At 41.4% G+C, this 14,979-nt stretch overlaps 1 protein-coding gene across 2 annotated transcripts in view; it reads left to right on the forward strand.

The window, feature by feature from the left end:
- Nucleotides 1-14,979, forward strand: part of LOC115027190 (stAR-related lipid transfer protein 9-like) — a 36,180-nt gene that overhangs the window by 4,436 nt on the left and 16,765 nt on the right. For both annotated transcript variants that reach the window (XM_029460317.1, XM_029460318.1), the window contains exons 3-7: nucleotides 1,780-1,896; nucleotides 12,344-12,460; nucleotides 12,691-12,723; nucleotides 13,229-13,290; nucleotides 13,664-13,776. In XM_029460317.1, coding sequence (XP_029316177.1) covers nucleotides 1,780-1,896; nucleotides 12,344-12,460; nucleotides 12,691-12,723; nucleotides 13,229-13,290; nucleotides 13,664-13,776 — 442 coding nt within the window. The remainder of the gene's footprint in view (nucleotides 1-1,779; nucleotides 1,897-12,343; nucleotides 12,461-12,690; nucleotides 12,724-13,228; nucleotides 13,291-13,663; nucleotides 13,777-14,979) is intronic.

Consider the following 14,979-nt stretch of genomic DNA (forward strand, 5'->3'; position numbering starts at 1 on the left):
CTTCATGGAAAAGGTTCAAGACTCTTGCGGGACTCATGGGAATAATTATTTATGGAAAGTGGGACCGTTTTTGGAAGATCTTAGACCGAAAGAAAAAAGGGTGGATTTTAAAGGACAATAAACGTCAAGTAATACAACCTATAAAAACCTACTTGACTAAATGAAAAAGTGTGAAACAAGAAACAGATAACGGGTAATGTTTTGCAACGAGTCCGCTCTTTCCTCTAACTTAATTTAGTTGTAGAACTTGAACCTTTATCAGTGGTCGGAGCTCTGTTGGCTTGTGGCTGGTGTTGCTTTTGGCTAATCCCTTAAACTACAAGGCCATTGTTACATTTCCTACAAATGCTGAGGGGTTAAACAATCAAGCTTTCAGGCAAGCCAATTGCTGTGAACAAAATTGATACTCGAAGCTTAGTGTTGCCTAATGCTGGAGTTAGAGAAAGGAAAAGCTGTTCATGTAGTTGGTTGGATGGATTCATCATTTGGATTATGATTTGGATAATTGACTGCTTTATCTCTAGCCCTCACCTCTGCATGAATCTACCACTGATGTGTCCGTGCTCCAACAAGGCTGTTTGTGTCACTGAACACATCACACCCTGATGTCCCCTCAAATAGTTGCCGATGCAGTGACACTGGAGTCTGATAGTGACACGAAGTCTTACACTATTAAACAAGAGCTACGCCACTCGATACTTTAACATTGATAATGTGATGGAATAAGCTTTTTATTAGAATGGAAGCTGTTTAAGCTAAAACATTCAAATAGAAAGCTAACTCTAATGCTGTTTCATTATATTTAGGAAACTTGTATTCAACCCTGGTGATATATTGCCTTATGATACTGATATTACATTAATATAGTTCCCAGCTCTATCAACAATCATAGAGAAAGATATATTTTGTAGATTAGCCACTCTCTCCACTGTCATTCACCTTTTTTAAAAGACAAAGATTCAATGCAGGTAAAATAAATGTTGTGTTTTAAAGTAAGATGTTTACACACACTCGCCTGCACGCTCCAGTGCTCACAAACTAGTTTTCTTTTTATTTACAATTAATTCCTGTAAATAGATGGGGTAAGTTTTAGGTAAAGTGGATGCACATGACTAGATTTATATCCCTGTGTAACAAAATAATCAAAATGACAAATCGATAATGACAGCGTGCTCTCAGTAAGAACAATATGCTTCTCCAGGTTGAATGCACTGATTACGATATAATATATTTAGACGCTGTACTGTTTTTCCAATGCAACTGTTGTGCCGGGACACGTCCAAACACTGCTGTGTTGTCTTTTCTCACTCCAGCATTCACTCACAGTAAGCAGAAAGGTGTTTACTGTTAATGCAGTGAGGCGACTAAAGAACTGGAAGAGGAGTGAATGCGTTGCTAATGAATGGAAACAACTGGCTTGTAATTCCACATTATATCAGTCTGTAAAGCCCACTGAGACAAATGTGTAACTTGTGATATTGGACTATATAAATAAATGATCTTAAACAGAAGCTATTGTACCGGGCTTTTATCACTGTGATGTTTTAAATATAATGTTTATGATATTGCATTTAAGAACGTATCGTCTTTATACTTTGAATTTCAGTATGCAATGTGTAAAGTACAGTAAGACAAATTCCTTTTATTTGTTTGTACTAACCAAATGAAGTACTTAAACTGTATGTGTCGCCTTGTTATGCTATGATGTTTGCGGTTATTGGATCACATATCAAAAACAATAATCCTATGCGCTTTACTCTTGTGTTTCCCTCCCTGAAGCTGGACGGACGTACAGACGGTGCTGTAGATTCGAGGGAGAAGCTTCTGGAGTTCTGTTTTGACTACTGCTACTGGTCGGTGGACCCTGCAGAGCCTCACTATGCCTCGCAGGAGGAGGTAATGACCTAACTGACACATCCACCTACTGACCTTACTCTAAATAAGGCAGTATTCCAATGATATGTTATTAACATTGCTTTGTTCACTGAACTATTACAGTATTCCCATCATTTATCCATTAACATGCTATGAGGCAAAGCCTGAGTACGTTACAACCTCAGAGTTTAGATCCAGTGTTCAACCTCAAACCCAACGTTTCTCTCATGTTGCTTCTGTGGTTCCTCCTTGTGGATATCTTAGTGGAAATATCGCAAAAATAAACCGTGCTGCTTTGACAGATCCTCTTACAGATGTACACGAGAAGAACGAGTATATGTATGTATATATATATATATATATATATGTGTGTATATATATATAGTGTATATAAATAGGAAAGACAAAACAATTAGAAACATCGCGAGATAATGTAGAATGTTACACATTCCGACAATGTCAACACATATTGAACATAATAAACTTTGTCGAGCTGTTGCATTGAATTGCATTATATTGTGCAGGTGTATCCTAATAAATTGGCCACTGAGTGTAATTGGTCATTTGGTAAGATCCGGTTTGACATTTGTGCAGCACTACCTAAAGATTGGTTTCATGCCTGCTTGTGTGTGGAGACAAGTACGTGCCAATCCAGGCTTTTGGCCACAATTTGACACTGGGCAAACACAACCTCTGTTCCAAGAAAAGAGCCCAGAGGAAACACTGTCCTTGTAGACAAACCACAACAACACGAGTGTGTGTGTGTGTGTGTGTGTGTGTGTGTGTTGTGTATGTTTTTACACAGATGGCCACTCGGGAGTATATGATATCGGCTCCATCTGTTACCCAGAAGTCTCTTTGCCTCAAACATGGCATGGCTAGAGTCAGCTCGCTTTTCATGTCCCGGCTTTGATTGGGCGGTTAGATATCTTTTGTGTTGCTTTGGTTGGAGGGTGTTGCTGGAACCTGAGACGGGCTCCAGATCAAGAGGAAGTGATGCCTAATTCCAATACAGTAAATCTCTCCAAAGCCTAATCTTTTATTTCTTTATACAAGTTGTCTTGTTCTTAACTTGCATTTCCATCGAAGTTTCATTGTTCAGCACAATCGCTGCGTTACAGTCACTTTTTCTCTCCTCTGCCACTCCCTCGCTGCCTGTCTCTCCTGTCGTCAGAGCTGCCTTTGTATGTGTTTTGAGATAGACCAGGCTGTGATGGCGGCCTACACACAGACAACACGGCACTTCTTTTTTTTTTTTCTCCTTTTCTATTCCTCTCTCTCGCTCTGGCTTTGGCCGGTGCTGTCATCAGCAGAATTGTGTCCAGTCACAGTGGACTGGTTGCCACAAGACATTCCTCTGTTGACCCGGGGTGGGCGACACCAGCGAAGGATTTAAATCTGACCTCTTTTCCTGCACCAGAATCCAAAGAATTGCCTCTTTAACAAAGAATCTTGTCGATGGCAACGTCAGCCGTTAACTGATGAATATATTTGAATAAGGCATTTCTCTGGTGGATGTAAAGAAACAGTGCCGGACGTATAAAAGCAGAAAGTACTGTTTGTGTTGTAAGACAGCAAAACCAGATTAATGCAGCACAGTGGCAGGTGGACACTATAACTCAAGAGCCACTCTTAACTGTTTTACCAGACAAATATCTTTCGAGAACAGTGAAGGGCCTGTCTAAGTGGCGGGTTGAGGAGGCAGATTTGTTATCCACAACCAAAATTGTACAGCAATGCTGGGACTCGATGTAATTCCCCCACACTGTTGTGTCGCCTCATTTCACTCGGTGGCATTACATTTAGGTAATTGCTCTCAAGTGAGCGCATGGATTCTCTCTTATCTCGGATCCAACCACATATATTTTTAACACATAAATGAGCGGATGCTGTTTTCTTTGGCAGCACTAGATTTTCTCATAGTTTCTTTTTTTAGAACAGGATGAGGGACTTGCTCTGAATTTGTCTTGCTCCGTTGTCCCCATGAGACTGAGACAATCTGAGCTAGTGGTGAAATGAGACGAGAGGAAAGTGGATCTTAACTCTTGCTTTTCCAGTCCAGTGCTATCCCACCACACGCTATCCCACCACACCCAGCGCCCCTCAGAGACTGGCTGCCCAGCCCCTCCGCACTCCCGCTCTGTACTGCCTGCTGTACACGTGCATTCATCACTGATAGTTTACACCAGATGCTCGTGGCGGTTTTCGTTCCGTTACAGCTGGGAGAGTAGACAGAAATGTGGTATCTCACTACATGTTAGGGTGCAGACGTGGTTGCATTCTTGTCGCTCAGGGCTCCCCTCAAGACAAAAAACATGTCTTGCATGATGGGAGGCTCAGTTTTTAAGTTGCATCCTTGGGTGAAAAACGTTTCTAGACGAAGGTTGAGCAGAGGAATAAGTTGGAATCCGCCAGGTAAGATGGAGTAGGTTCTTGGACGAGAACCATAATCCATAACGGGAGCCAGCTGTTGGGACTGTTTGTCTAAACTCTGCCTTTGTTTTGGGGCTAGATGTTGAACTAATAAATGGCTTTTCCCACTATTTAATTACTCAAACCCCTCAGCTTGTTTTTGTTTTATTCTGACACTTGGGACATGGGAGAGGAAAGTGAACGAGAAGCAGAGGATTGAGGCCGATTAGGCACGAAGAGAGAGTGCGAATGTGAATTCCTCGGGTAGAGGAGGAGGAGGGGAAATGGGCAAGGGGGTCCACTGTGCCCCTGCAGCCCCCAGCTCTCGCCTGACAAACTCACAGCTGCCTCACTAAGTCTTTTTTCACAGTTAAATATCAGCGCAAAGACGTCACTGCAGAGGATTCAAGAGCACAATGCTGTTTTTTATTGCCAAAAGGAGTCGGCTTGCTGGGGTTTTTCCCTCTCCCCCTCCTCTTCTCTCTCTCTCTCTCTCCCTCTCAGTGTGTTGTGTGTGATTGGATTATGCTCACAGTGTTTCTAGGTCTGTGTGTCAGTGGTACTGCAGACTGGGGAGAGAATAGCTTCTCTGTGTATGAGAAAAATCCTCCTCACACACGTGTGCATTTACTCCCCCTCAACACAGTCCGGTCCAGTTGAGCCTGGTTTGAACCTGGTTTGAACCTGGTTTGAATTAACTACAAACAGGACACCAAATAAGACCACATGCTGGAGAGAAAGAAATAGGATATCTGCACAATATGGATACAGGAAAAGCACCTGTGATTTGTTTATGGACTCGCTGCTTTCTATCAGTGAAGGCAGAGGATAACAATGACACTGAACGTGGTTAAGTAGATCATCACAAAAGTTGGAGGTAACTGTCAATTGGCAATCTGGGTGCCAAAGTTGGATCTTTTGTTAACTCACTGATGAAAATCCAATTATCTAGAAACTTTTCTACCTAGATTACATTCAGTTTATATTAGTGTATGATTATCTAGTGCACAAATAAAGCCTTTTTTTTTTTTTTTTAAGCCTTTCATGCATTATTGCAAAATGCATCTTCACAATAAACACCTTCCTAGGGGATTAACTAACGATTCATTTTATTATCGGCCACTTACTTTGAAAGAATCGGCGATTTTGCCTATAAAATGTGAAAAAGTGGAAGTAACTCTGTGACCTTGGATTTATGTTTGTGTTCCAAGCTTTTTATTTCAATACAGATTGTTCTACAATACACAACTTATCTCTCCATGAGAAGTGATGTTCTTGTGTCATCACCCTTCATATCTATAGCCTACAAACACCTGTGGGAAATGCTGTTCACATGGATTTTTTCCTACTTAAATATAAAAATATAATGTAATGCACACTGACAGACAAAAAGGAAAAATATTTGACGGCTCGACCTTAAGAATTTCATGAAATAAATCTGTTTTTAATAGTGTAGAATAGTAGTTGACCTCATGTCAAACTGTAGTAATATTGCTCCAGTTTATTCCCCAGTGAAGGCACCTATACGGTACCACTGTACCCTATGGATATCACACAAGGCTCCCATCGGTCTGAAGGCTGGAGAAGTCATTTCCAGCCTGCCATAAAGAGTGCGACATGCAGCTCCAGTCTACTGCGTTGTGTTTTGGCTCCTTTAACAAGGATTGGGGGAGGAGCGGCAAATCTCCAAACTCTCTCCAGATATGGTTTTATTTGTTTGTTTTTAAGTCTTTGTCCCAGTGTCGGTTGCAACAGGAGGGCACACTGAAACATGCACTGCCAGAGATCCTCCCGGCTTCCTTGTTTTTTTCTTCTTCTTTCCTGTCCTCTGTTCCTCTTTTCCCCCCCACTGTCCTTCATTCCCACGTGTAAGGAGGCCTGAGTAATGAAGAGCAGCCGATCTGTTTGTCCTGCACATCTGTGTCTCTCCCTCCTCCCTCTCGTGCAGCCTATTTGCCCTCTCATGCTAATTTGACCTACAAATTCTGTCCAAGTGTAACAAACGAGAGCGTTGTTGAACTCCGGCCAAACAACTTCCTCTCGGTCTCCTCGTCTGCATGTGATTCTGTCTCCCTGTCTGTGTCCTCCGTCCCTCCCTGTATTCCTCTCTACACATTTTTCCCTCTTTCACTTCTGAATCTCTAACCTAGATTTCTAACAGGAAGTCAGGACGAGGGTTCTCCAGTGTCATTTCTTTTCCTGTGTCTAAACCAAAGCATGTAGCTTTTTTTGCTCTGGGCCCAGCTGTTGTGTTTGTGTAACCCAGTTAGAAAGCGTGGGACGGGAACCCGAGCGACCCTCGCCACTCCTGCAGCTGTCCAGTCCTGGACATGGGAGAGAGTGAGGGAAATTGTTTAACAAGAGTTTGGTTTGGGAGAAAGTTGCATCTCCGTTTGCACTTACTGTGTCGCTTTGAGCTCAGAGACGTCCTCCCAGTGAGAGCGGTTGGGGAGGGAAAATTGATCTCCGTTCTCTTGGTTGCGTCACAACCTGGCAACAGCAATGAGAAGTTTTTTTTTTTAATGTGGCAAACTGCTTCACTCTGCTTGTCTGGCCTTTTGCCATCCCCCTTGACGACATCTTACACACATTTGCACACATGGACACAACACATAAATACTTCTCCAGGGTTTTGTGTAGAGCAGGCCACATTAAACCAGACCAGCAATTGGCATTTTCCACAGCCCGTGATTACAGGACTTAACTCATTACAGAGGCATTACACCAGTCACTTTTTCACTGTTTGCCTGTCTGTGTTTCTCTTTTCAAGGTCGCTGCTCTTCCTCCACCTTTTTTATGTTACCATGCCACCAACCCAGGTGCCACTTTAGAATAAAAACAACTTGGAACACAGTGTTTTTGTTTTTTATCATGGTGTTGATCTCAGGCATGAAACTCAGCTGGTTCCTTGTTTTTTCAGAAGACCTCATTTTCCTCAGAGAGGTCTGGTTCAACTTAGTTAGAGACCCACGTGACGTTTCAGTTTTCCTTTTGAGATCTGTTGCATTTTGCAAGTAGGATTTTACAAGATAACATCTCTTTGCATGTCACCACTTTATTAAAAAAAATGGCTGCCAGTCATCATGCATATCATGTAGCAGCGTTAATTTAAACTTGTGTGTCTCTTTTTCCATCTCCTGAGCCTAGCATTGCATTTTTTGCTGTGATGGTTGTGTTTGAGGATGAGAGCATCCCTGCATGACGGGATAATATGCTGTACATATAGCAGCAGCCTGTGACATGCATGTAAGTGACCTCTGAAGGCTGTCTATCTTTTCTACTTGCTTATATGTTTTTTATTGGACACAGCCAAAGTGGGTGACTTGTGTATAAGGTCATGTTTTGTATTATAACCTGCACTTCATATATACACCACAGTATATGTCATGCATCTGAGCCAAAGCCTTTTGCTAGATCTAGAGCCCATCTGCTACATTTTCTACCCACAAAGCCTTGATTTATTCTTCCTTCCTTACTCTCTGTTTTGACCGGATGAATGTGACCTGCATTTCCTGTACAAGAACGAAATCTATATTCTGCTTTTCCTCTTTCATTGTTAGATTGTTTTTACATTTTTTTTTTCTCGGAGAGGGAAGCAAACTCTTTTGTCCTCGTTTTGGGTGCTGTTTCCTCAAAGTGGCTTAACCAAGCAGAGGCCCGACACACACACACACACACATGCACGTGCAGCGGCCTGCTGATGACAAGCACCTTCCTGTTAATGGAGGGGTTTAGTCTGTCCCCTGTGTGTTTTGAGGCGACCGACCAGCCTGCACGCTTACGATGGCTCTGGCCCAGTCACTGTATCTCCAGGCGGTTTTTTTTTCTCCTGCTTCATTTGATTCTGGAGTACATTTCCATTCCCACAATGCAACCTGCCTCTTACTTCAACTGCTTTGTTCATCCAAAAATACCTCCCGATGCTGCAGGGAAACTGCGAAAGTAGGTTGTGGCAGAGGGCCATTATGTTCATTTAAGCTGCCAGAGCACGATGACACAAATTGCAATCTTCTGATATAATTTGGTGTGACAGTGATGACAAACGACATTTGGTCTAGACAAACTCGTACACGCAGTTTTAATTCTCTTGAGGTTGAAATAAGTTTATGCTTCCTCCTTGTGGTTTTGTTCAGAGGTCATTTAAAGTGTTTTGCAGGCTTTTGATCAAACAAAACAGGCAAAACGAAGTGGAATCAGAACACAAAAGGAATAGTGTACAGAGAGAGAGTTAAGTTCAGAGAAGGAGCGCACAGTTGAAGGGAAGTTCCTGCTCTTTGTGCTAAGCCTGGAGGGACCCTCAGCCTTGTCGTAGCCCCCATAGCGTGAATTTAAGAGGGTCAACTTTAACAAGAGCTGTATTGATTCTGTGTTTGAGGGAGGAGAGGGTGTCTGTTTTTGAATTGTAGGATGAGGACAAGACAGGGCCCGCGCTGCTTTTTGTCTTCATGTTTAAGCCTCTATTCATCCAAGAGGCAGGGGGCAACACTTGGTGGTCTGGGCTCCAGGGGGACTGCACACTTTAATATTTATTGGGCAACAGTTGCATAAGGAACTCATGGTTTCAATGTTCTAATATAAAATGGATTGTAACAGCAGTTAGTTAGTTAGCCAGCCTTAGAGCTGAGGCAACTAGTTTATTATTCGATTAGTTCATTTAAAGAAAGTTAATCTGCAACTATTCTTATAGATGTTTTGCTTCAGTCGCAAAAACACCAAAGATTCTCTGTTTTCATGAAACAGTCCTGAAATGTGAGGATTTTATGCGTTTCTTCATCGTGTATGTTAATGTAGTCTGATAAACACTATGAATTGGTGAGTAGTCTGCAGATTGATCCATGAGGAAAATAATCGGTAGTTTCAGCCCTAATTTGTGCTTCAAGTGTTAAAATGAAATCCATACATAGGAATAATGATGTGTTAGATGTCTTTAGCACAGTGCCTGTTGGGTTATTTTATAAGGTCATTGAGTAAGCCGGCCTTTGTGGCGGCACTTTAACAAGTTACACGTGGCTGCTGTCGGCACATGGTTGGCTAGGCTACAGAGAGATACTTTGAAATGGATCGTGGTGGGTTAAGTGCCGCAGCCAACAGTTATTTTCTTTATGGATTAATCTGTAGAGTTCTTTTTTTTTTGGTAAAAAGTTTAGTCAGGAAGAATTTCTCAATGTTTTCGTTTCTTCAAATGCCTTGTTTTGTCCAAGAGCCCAAAAGACAAGGAGCTTTAATTTACAATGATACAACAGATGAACAGAGAAAAGCTGCAAATCCTCACTTTTGAGAAGCTGGAAACGGAGAACATTTGGTATTTTTGCTTTCACTTCATACGTTTCAATTACCAGCTATCCTTTTCAGCACTAGTAGGTTTGTGAAGAAACGGATGAAATGTAAATTGATTCCAGAAATCTGAACATTAAATCTGATACTTTACATGACAGTAAAAGCAGGGTAGCATAGCTGAACTTAATTGTCTGTAAATGGTCTAGAGCTGACAGAGTAAGTCGATTAGTTTAATTACTCAATCGACAGCTTGTAAATTATGAATATTTATTATTTTTCTTAGTCTTCTGTGAAACTTAATTGGGGTTTTGGACTGTTGTTGGACAAAGCAATCACATTTGAATAAGTCAAGTAGAGAAATGGTAATTTCTTAGACATTTTATAGGTTTAAGCGACTAATTGATTAACCAAAAAAAAATTAATAATTGAAATAATAGTTGGTTGTAGCCCTGAAATAGACAATCTGGTGTTTAATCTGCATATTCTCTGGCTTTTGAAAGCAAACTAATTAGAGGTCTCTGTCCTAACCTTAGGTGTGTCTCACTGGTGTTTATCAGTTGGTCTCTGTGTGAGCTTCACTCCACTGTTTCAGTGCATTTGACTTTTCTCAGAGCCCTCTCAAGGCTGTTGAATATTAACACACTCAGGTTCACACACTCCTAAGAACAACCAGATGACCATTGAATCCATTTTCCAGGGTGCTTTCACAAGGCCGGGGCATTTTTATAAGAGCTTTCAACAACGTCCAACGTAAACCCATTCCCACCGTTTTGTAAGCCTGTGAGTGTACACAGGCTTAGCTCCAGGGCTCCACTTCTCATGACAGTGGTTGGTAGTCCCACACATGGGAGGTATGTTGAAATGATTCCTGTGTTTGATCCGTGGAGGTCGTGGTAGCTTTGAGAGCATTCCTCCTCTCTGCTCTGTGTACTTACCCACCAGTATCCGTGGTCCATGCCTGAGCCCGGGGGCCAGGGGAGTAGACCCCTCACTGATCTCCAAGGTGTGTTATGGCTCTTGAGGGGAATGTGCTGCGTCTCAGGTCTGGTCTGGATCAGGTTACTGCCGACACACGTGCATGTGTCGCCCTTTAGATTGGCCAGGAACTCACGCTAAAGTTCTTGCTTATCACTATTGAACAATGGAAAGATGACAATAGAGAATCATTTGTCCATTTGTCCTCCCTCTAACCAGTAACACGTGCACACACAGAAAGTACTATAGGCGTTGTTGACGACTTATAATAAATGATATTAAGTGGAAAACGCCCACATCGTTCACCTTTCACAGTGTGTTGTGTACAGAAAGTTGTTTCACTATTTATCACAATCTAAATATATCTGACTTCTCAAACACTCGTACGAAGAGAAGTATCTGCACATTCTGTGCCTCTGAGATGCCATGGAAAAACAGGTTTGCTGCCACTTTTACACGGGGAACTTAATATCCGTGTTGGCTGTTTGTCAGCTCTGAAAGGGAATTACGGCCTTATTTCTCCCCTGGCACCAGTTATGGTGGTAAATGTGGAACTGAAACAATTATTCAACAGCACACAAAACTGCAGGGTCCAATATGAGCACAAAGTTGAATCAACAGCCTCTAAAAGAGTTTCAACAAAAACGGAACATCACAACCTTCAATGTGGGTCGGATTTATATCAATGTTGTATTACGATTGATGTACCTAATAATAATAACAATAATAATAATAATAATAAACAGACAACTGAGAGTATATTCCAGTATATGAATATATATAGGCATGTGTCATTTATAAAAAAAAACTACATATGATAACATTTCAATTTAAATAAATGTAAATATATATGGAGTACATCAATATTTCAACACATTCCATTAGAAGAAATGTGGCTTATACAAAACTCATTTAATATGTTTTTTCTTTTCATACGACCGACTCTGTAGCAGTGAATAAGTGATGACCATCATGAGTTTCTGCATAATATTGTGATGATAAAGATCGTATTAGTTATTTATGGAGACATATCCATTTTTAATTTAACTTCTGCTTTGGATGCACATATATACAGCATCACCTCTAATGCCATGTTTTAATACTATTTCAATCTTCAGAACATTTTTATGTTTATTTCCATTCTTTGATATTGATATTGCTAATATAATGACGACACTACAGTGCCTTTACCGAAGGTGATGCGTTGCTTTGGCCTAATTACAACCAGAGAGAAGGAAAACAAGAGGCCTCTGTTGATTGTTTTAGTGGGACTGTCCTGGATCCCTCGCCTCACCACCGCACTTATAGGCGAGGTTTATTTTCCTGACCAAGTCTCTTTTCAAAGTCTTTTTACCATGTGATCCTCTCACCGACGCATTCTGCTAAGTTGTTTACCCAGAGTATTAACTGACCTCCCTGCTCCTTACCTAAACACCTCAGCAGGAAGCAACATTGCCTCCCCAACCATTGGCCCGCTGCCACAGCATTGTGATTGTGAAACCTTGCTGTAAAGCTACACTCGTGTAAAAACACAAAGCGAGTAAGATCAAGGACATTGGCTTACACTGTAAACATCAACCCATGAGAGCACCCACACTTTTAATCCAACAAACGTTCAGATGTGTTTGCAGGCAGCGCCATTCTTCTTTAAGAGACTTCCATCATTAACATGTATACTGAACTGATTTCCATCCTGATTTAGCATCTAGACATTTTGAACTCCACCCAGTTATTAATAGACATTTATTAGTCAGTCTTTCTCTGTGTATTTGTGATTTAGGGTGTGTGTGTTAATGTTCCTCAGGTGTTCCAGGACCTGGGTGTGTCGGTGCTGTCCGGTGCCTCTGAGGGCTACAATGTGTGTCTATTTGCTTACGGCCAAACAGGATCTGGAAAGACGTACACCATGATGGGGACACCGGTGAGGACACTGGAATCCCTGCATGGCATTATATACATACTCGACAGGCACATTTTAGGCAATGCCTTTGTTAAAATAAATGATATAATCATGTCACACGGCAAATAGACGAATGTGAAATATTCTGTAATGAAAAGCATGTAGCTGTGACCCAGTTCTACATGGTAACTGTCAGAATAATGCCACTGTCCACTAACCCTCCGTTTTGTTTTTCTTCTGTATGATGTCAGGACTCCATTGGCTTGACCCCTCGGATCTGTCAGGTACATCATTGGATTGTGCAATTTAATGTAGTGAGCACCAGGGTCGGGCGATATTTAAATATGCTCCAACCCTCCACTGTCAGCTTTTCAGCAACAATCAATTGGACAGCAACCACTAAAGACAACATAGGCTGTCGCTGGGGAACACTTTAGCCACACCAGCGCCTCTTTTCAACTCTGAGCGGCCGCACAAAAAAAAGTCTTAATTGTCATTTAGTCATTGCCCTGTATTGTACAAGACTCATACGAAATCAGTGTAACAAGAATATGCATAATATGGCCCAAAGCTTTGAATTGCGCCTTACAGGTTAATTATTTACCATGTTGAATTCTCAAGGAGGCAGACCATTAAATTAACAAATGACAAAAAGTGACCCAAAAAAGAAAATCAACCGCCAAATGGGCTCAGCCAATCACCCAACCCTGGTGAGCACACTGATCATTTCACTACTTGAGTATCGGGTGTTGTAGTGTGATGTAACTTGCATTTCTCTTTTCCTTATAGGGTCTCTTTAGGTCTGAGGACACTTTTCCTGATGGGCAAAACTCAAGCAGAGTGGAGATCAGGTACGATATAAATAATGTCTGACTCTGTTTGATTGTCTTTCCCATTTTAATCACTGCAGTTGTAATCGCATCTTCAACCTCCTTGATGTTAATTTGACAAAGCAGATATTATTCTTTGTGTCCTGCCATTCATTCACAAGTACAATGTTTTGTTTTTACAATTCGAATATGATAATTTCCATAGTGTATTCTGTGTTTCTGGGTCATTTGCTTGAACTAGTGGTCTAAAAAGCAGAGCATGTAACCATGACTACGACCCGGTTCACATAAAGCCGGGGTCCATTGTGTTATGTCCCCCCCCCCCCCCCCCCGATCATCGTTGACATCATATCAAGTGTTTGTCTTCATATGACGATGTCGACTCATCCCTCAGCTTCCTGGAGATCTATAACGAGCGCGTGCGGGACCTGCTGAGAGGAGGAGAGCAGAAGAAGAGAGCCTCCCTGAGAGTTAGAGAACACCCTGAGAAAGGACCGTATGTACAAGGTGAGTGTTTGGAGCTCCTGCATATGTACTCGTATGAGACGGACTCTAATTCCCAGGACTCAACTCTGTTTCAAGAATAGGATCCATAAGATGCTGATTCTCCCAGTACAGTAGCACTAACCCTAACCCCCTCACTTCAGCCCCCACCCACCCAACAATTATACCAAACTAAATACAAGTAACTTACAGGACATAACAGACTAGTATTACTGTAACACATACACAATGATACATAAGAGATGCATTTTATTTTTTAATCAAAGAACATGCCCAGTTATTAACGAGCATGGTATATATCAAATATGCTGATTATTAACTCTTGTATCTTTTACTTTAGTTATATTTATTTCACTTTGACCTTATTTATTTGCGCCTACCTATGTGTACATACACAGAGACATACAAAAGGTAGAGAGCTAAGGGTTTGTACTCATACCTATTCTAAAAACACAAAGCAAGTAAAACAAATGAATTCTGATTTAAATTCAACACTCAGACGTGACTCCACAGTTCCAGGTGTAATTGCACAAAATGTTAAGCTAAAAATCAACAGATGATTTCCTCTTTTTCTGTCTGTCTTGCTGATTAAACACCGGAGGTCTCGAGGCTCAAAGTCTCATTACCCTCCTAATAGGACAATTTCACTAAGATTGAAATAAGGGGACAAATCTTTGCACGGGAAGAACTTTCTTTTAAATAATCTTTGTCTCAGACATACATTAAGACTGCATATTTAATAGCATTAATGCTCTTAAATATTAGTTGCTTTCACAGACTATGAGCTCTAAAAAGTGTCCAAGTTAAAGATGTATACGAAGACTCAGCAGTGGATCATAGGGTTAAAGAAGTCTGAAACACACAGTCTCCAAAAAGAGTGAAGATGAGAGCGGATACCAAAGGTTAAATCATCTTCTCTCGACACGGTCTTGCACACGAAAACGCATCATTTTGTCAAATTATGGACTTGGATGTGTAACATGGTGTGCAGTAGTTTGAGTAATGCTCCTGTCATGTTAGTTTAGTTTATAAGTCACTGTGGTATGTGCCGCCCTGGTTCTAATCCACACTCCTCTTTTAGCTCGTCTTACTTTCTCTCTCTGCATCCTTTCCTCCTCTTTCTTTCTCTCCCTCTCATCCGCGCCCCGCATCCACTCATTGTCAGTGTTCAGGAGAAATCCCAGTTGACCAGAGGAAGTGAAGTCA

Source organism: Cottoperca gobio, chromosome 22 (genome assembly GCF_900634415.1).
Source record: "Cottoperca gobio chromosome 22, fCotGob3.1, whole genome shotgun sequence".
Taxonomy (NCBI): Eukaryota; Metazoa; Chordata; class Actinopteri; order Perciformes; family Bovichtidae; genus Cottoperca; species Cottoperca gobio.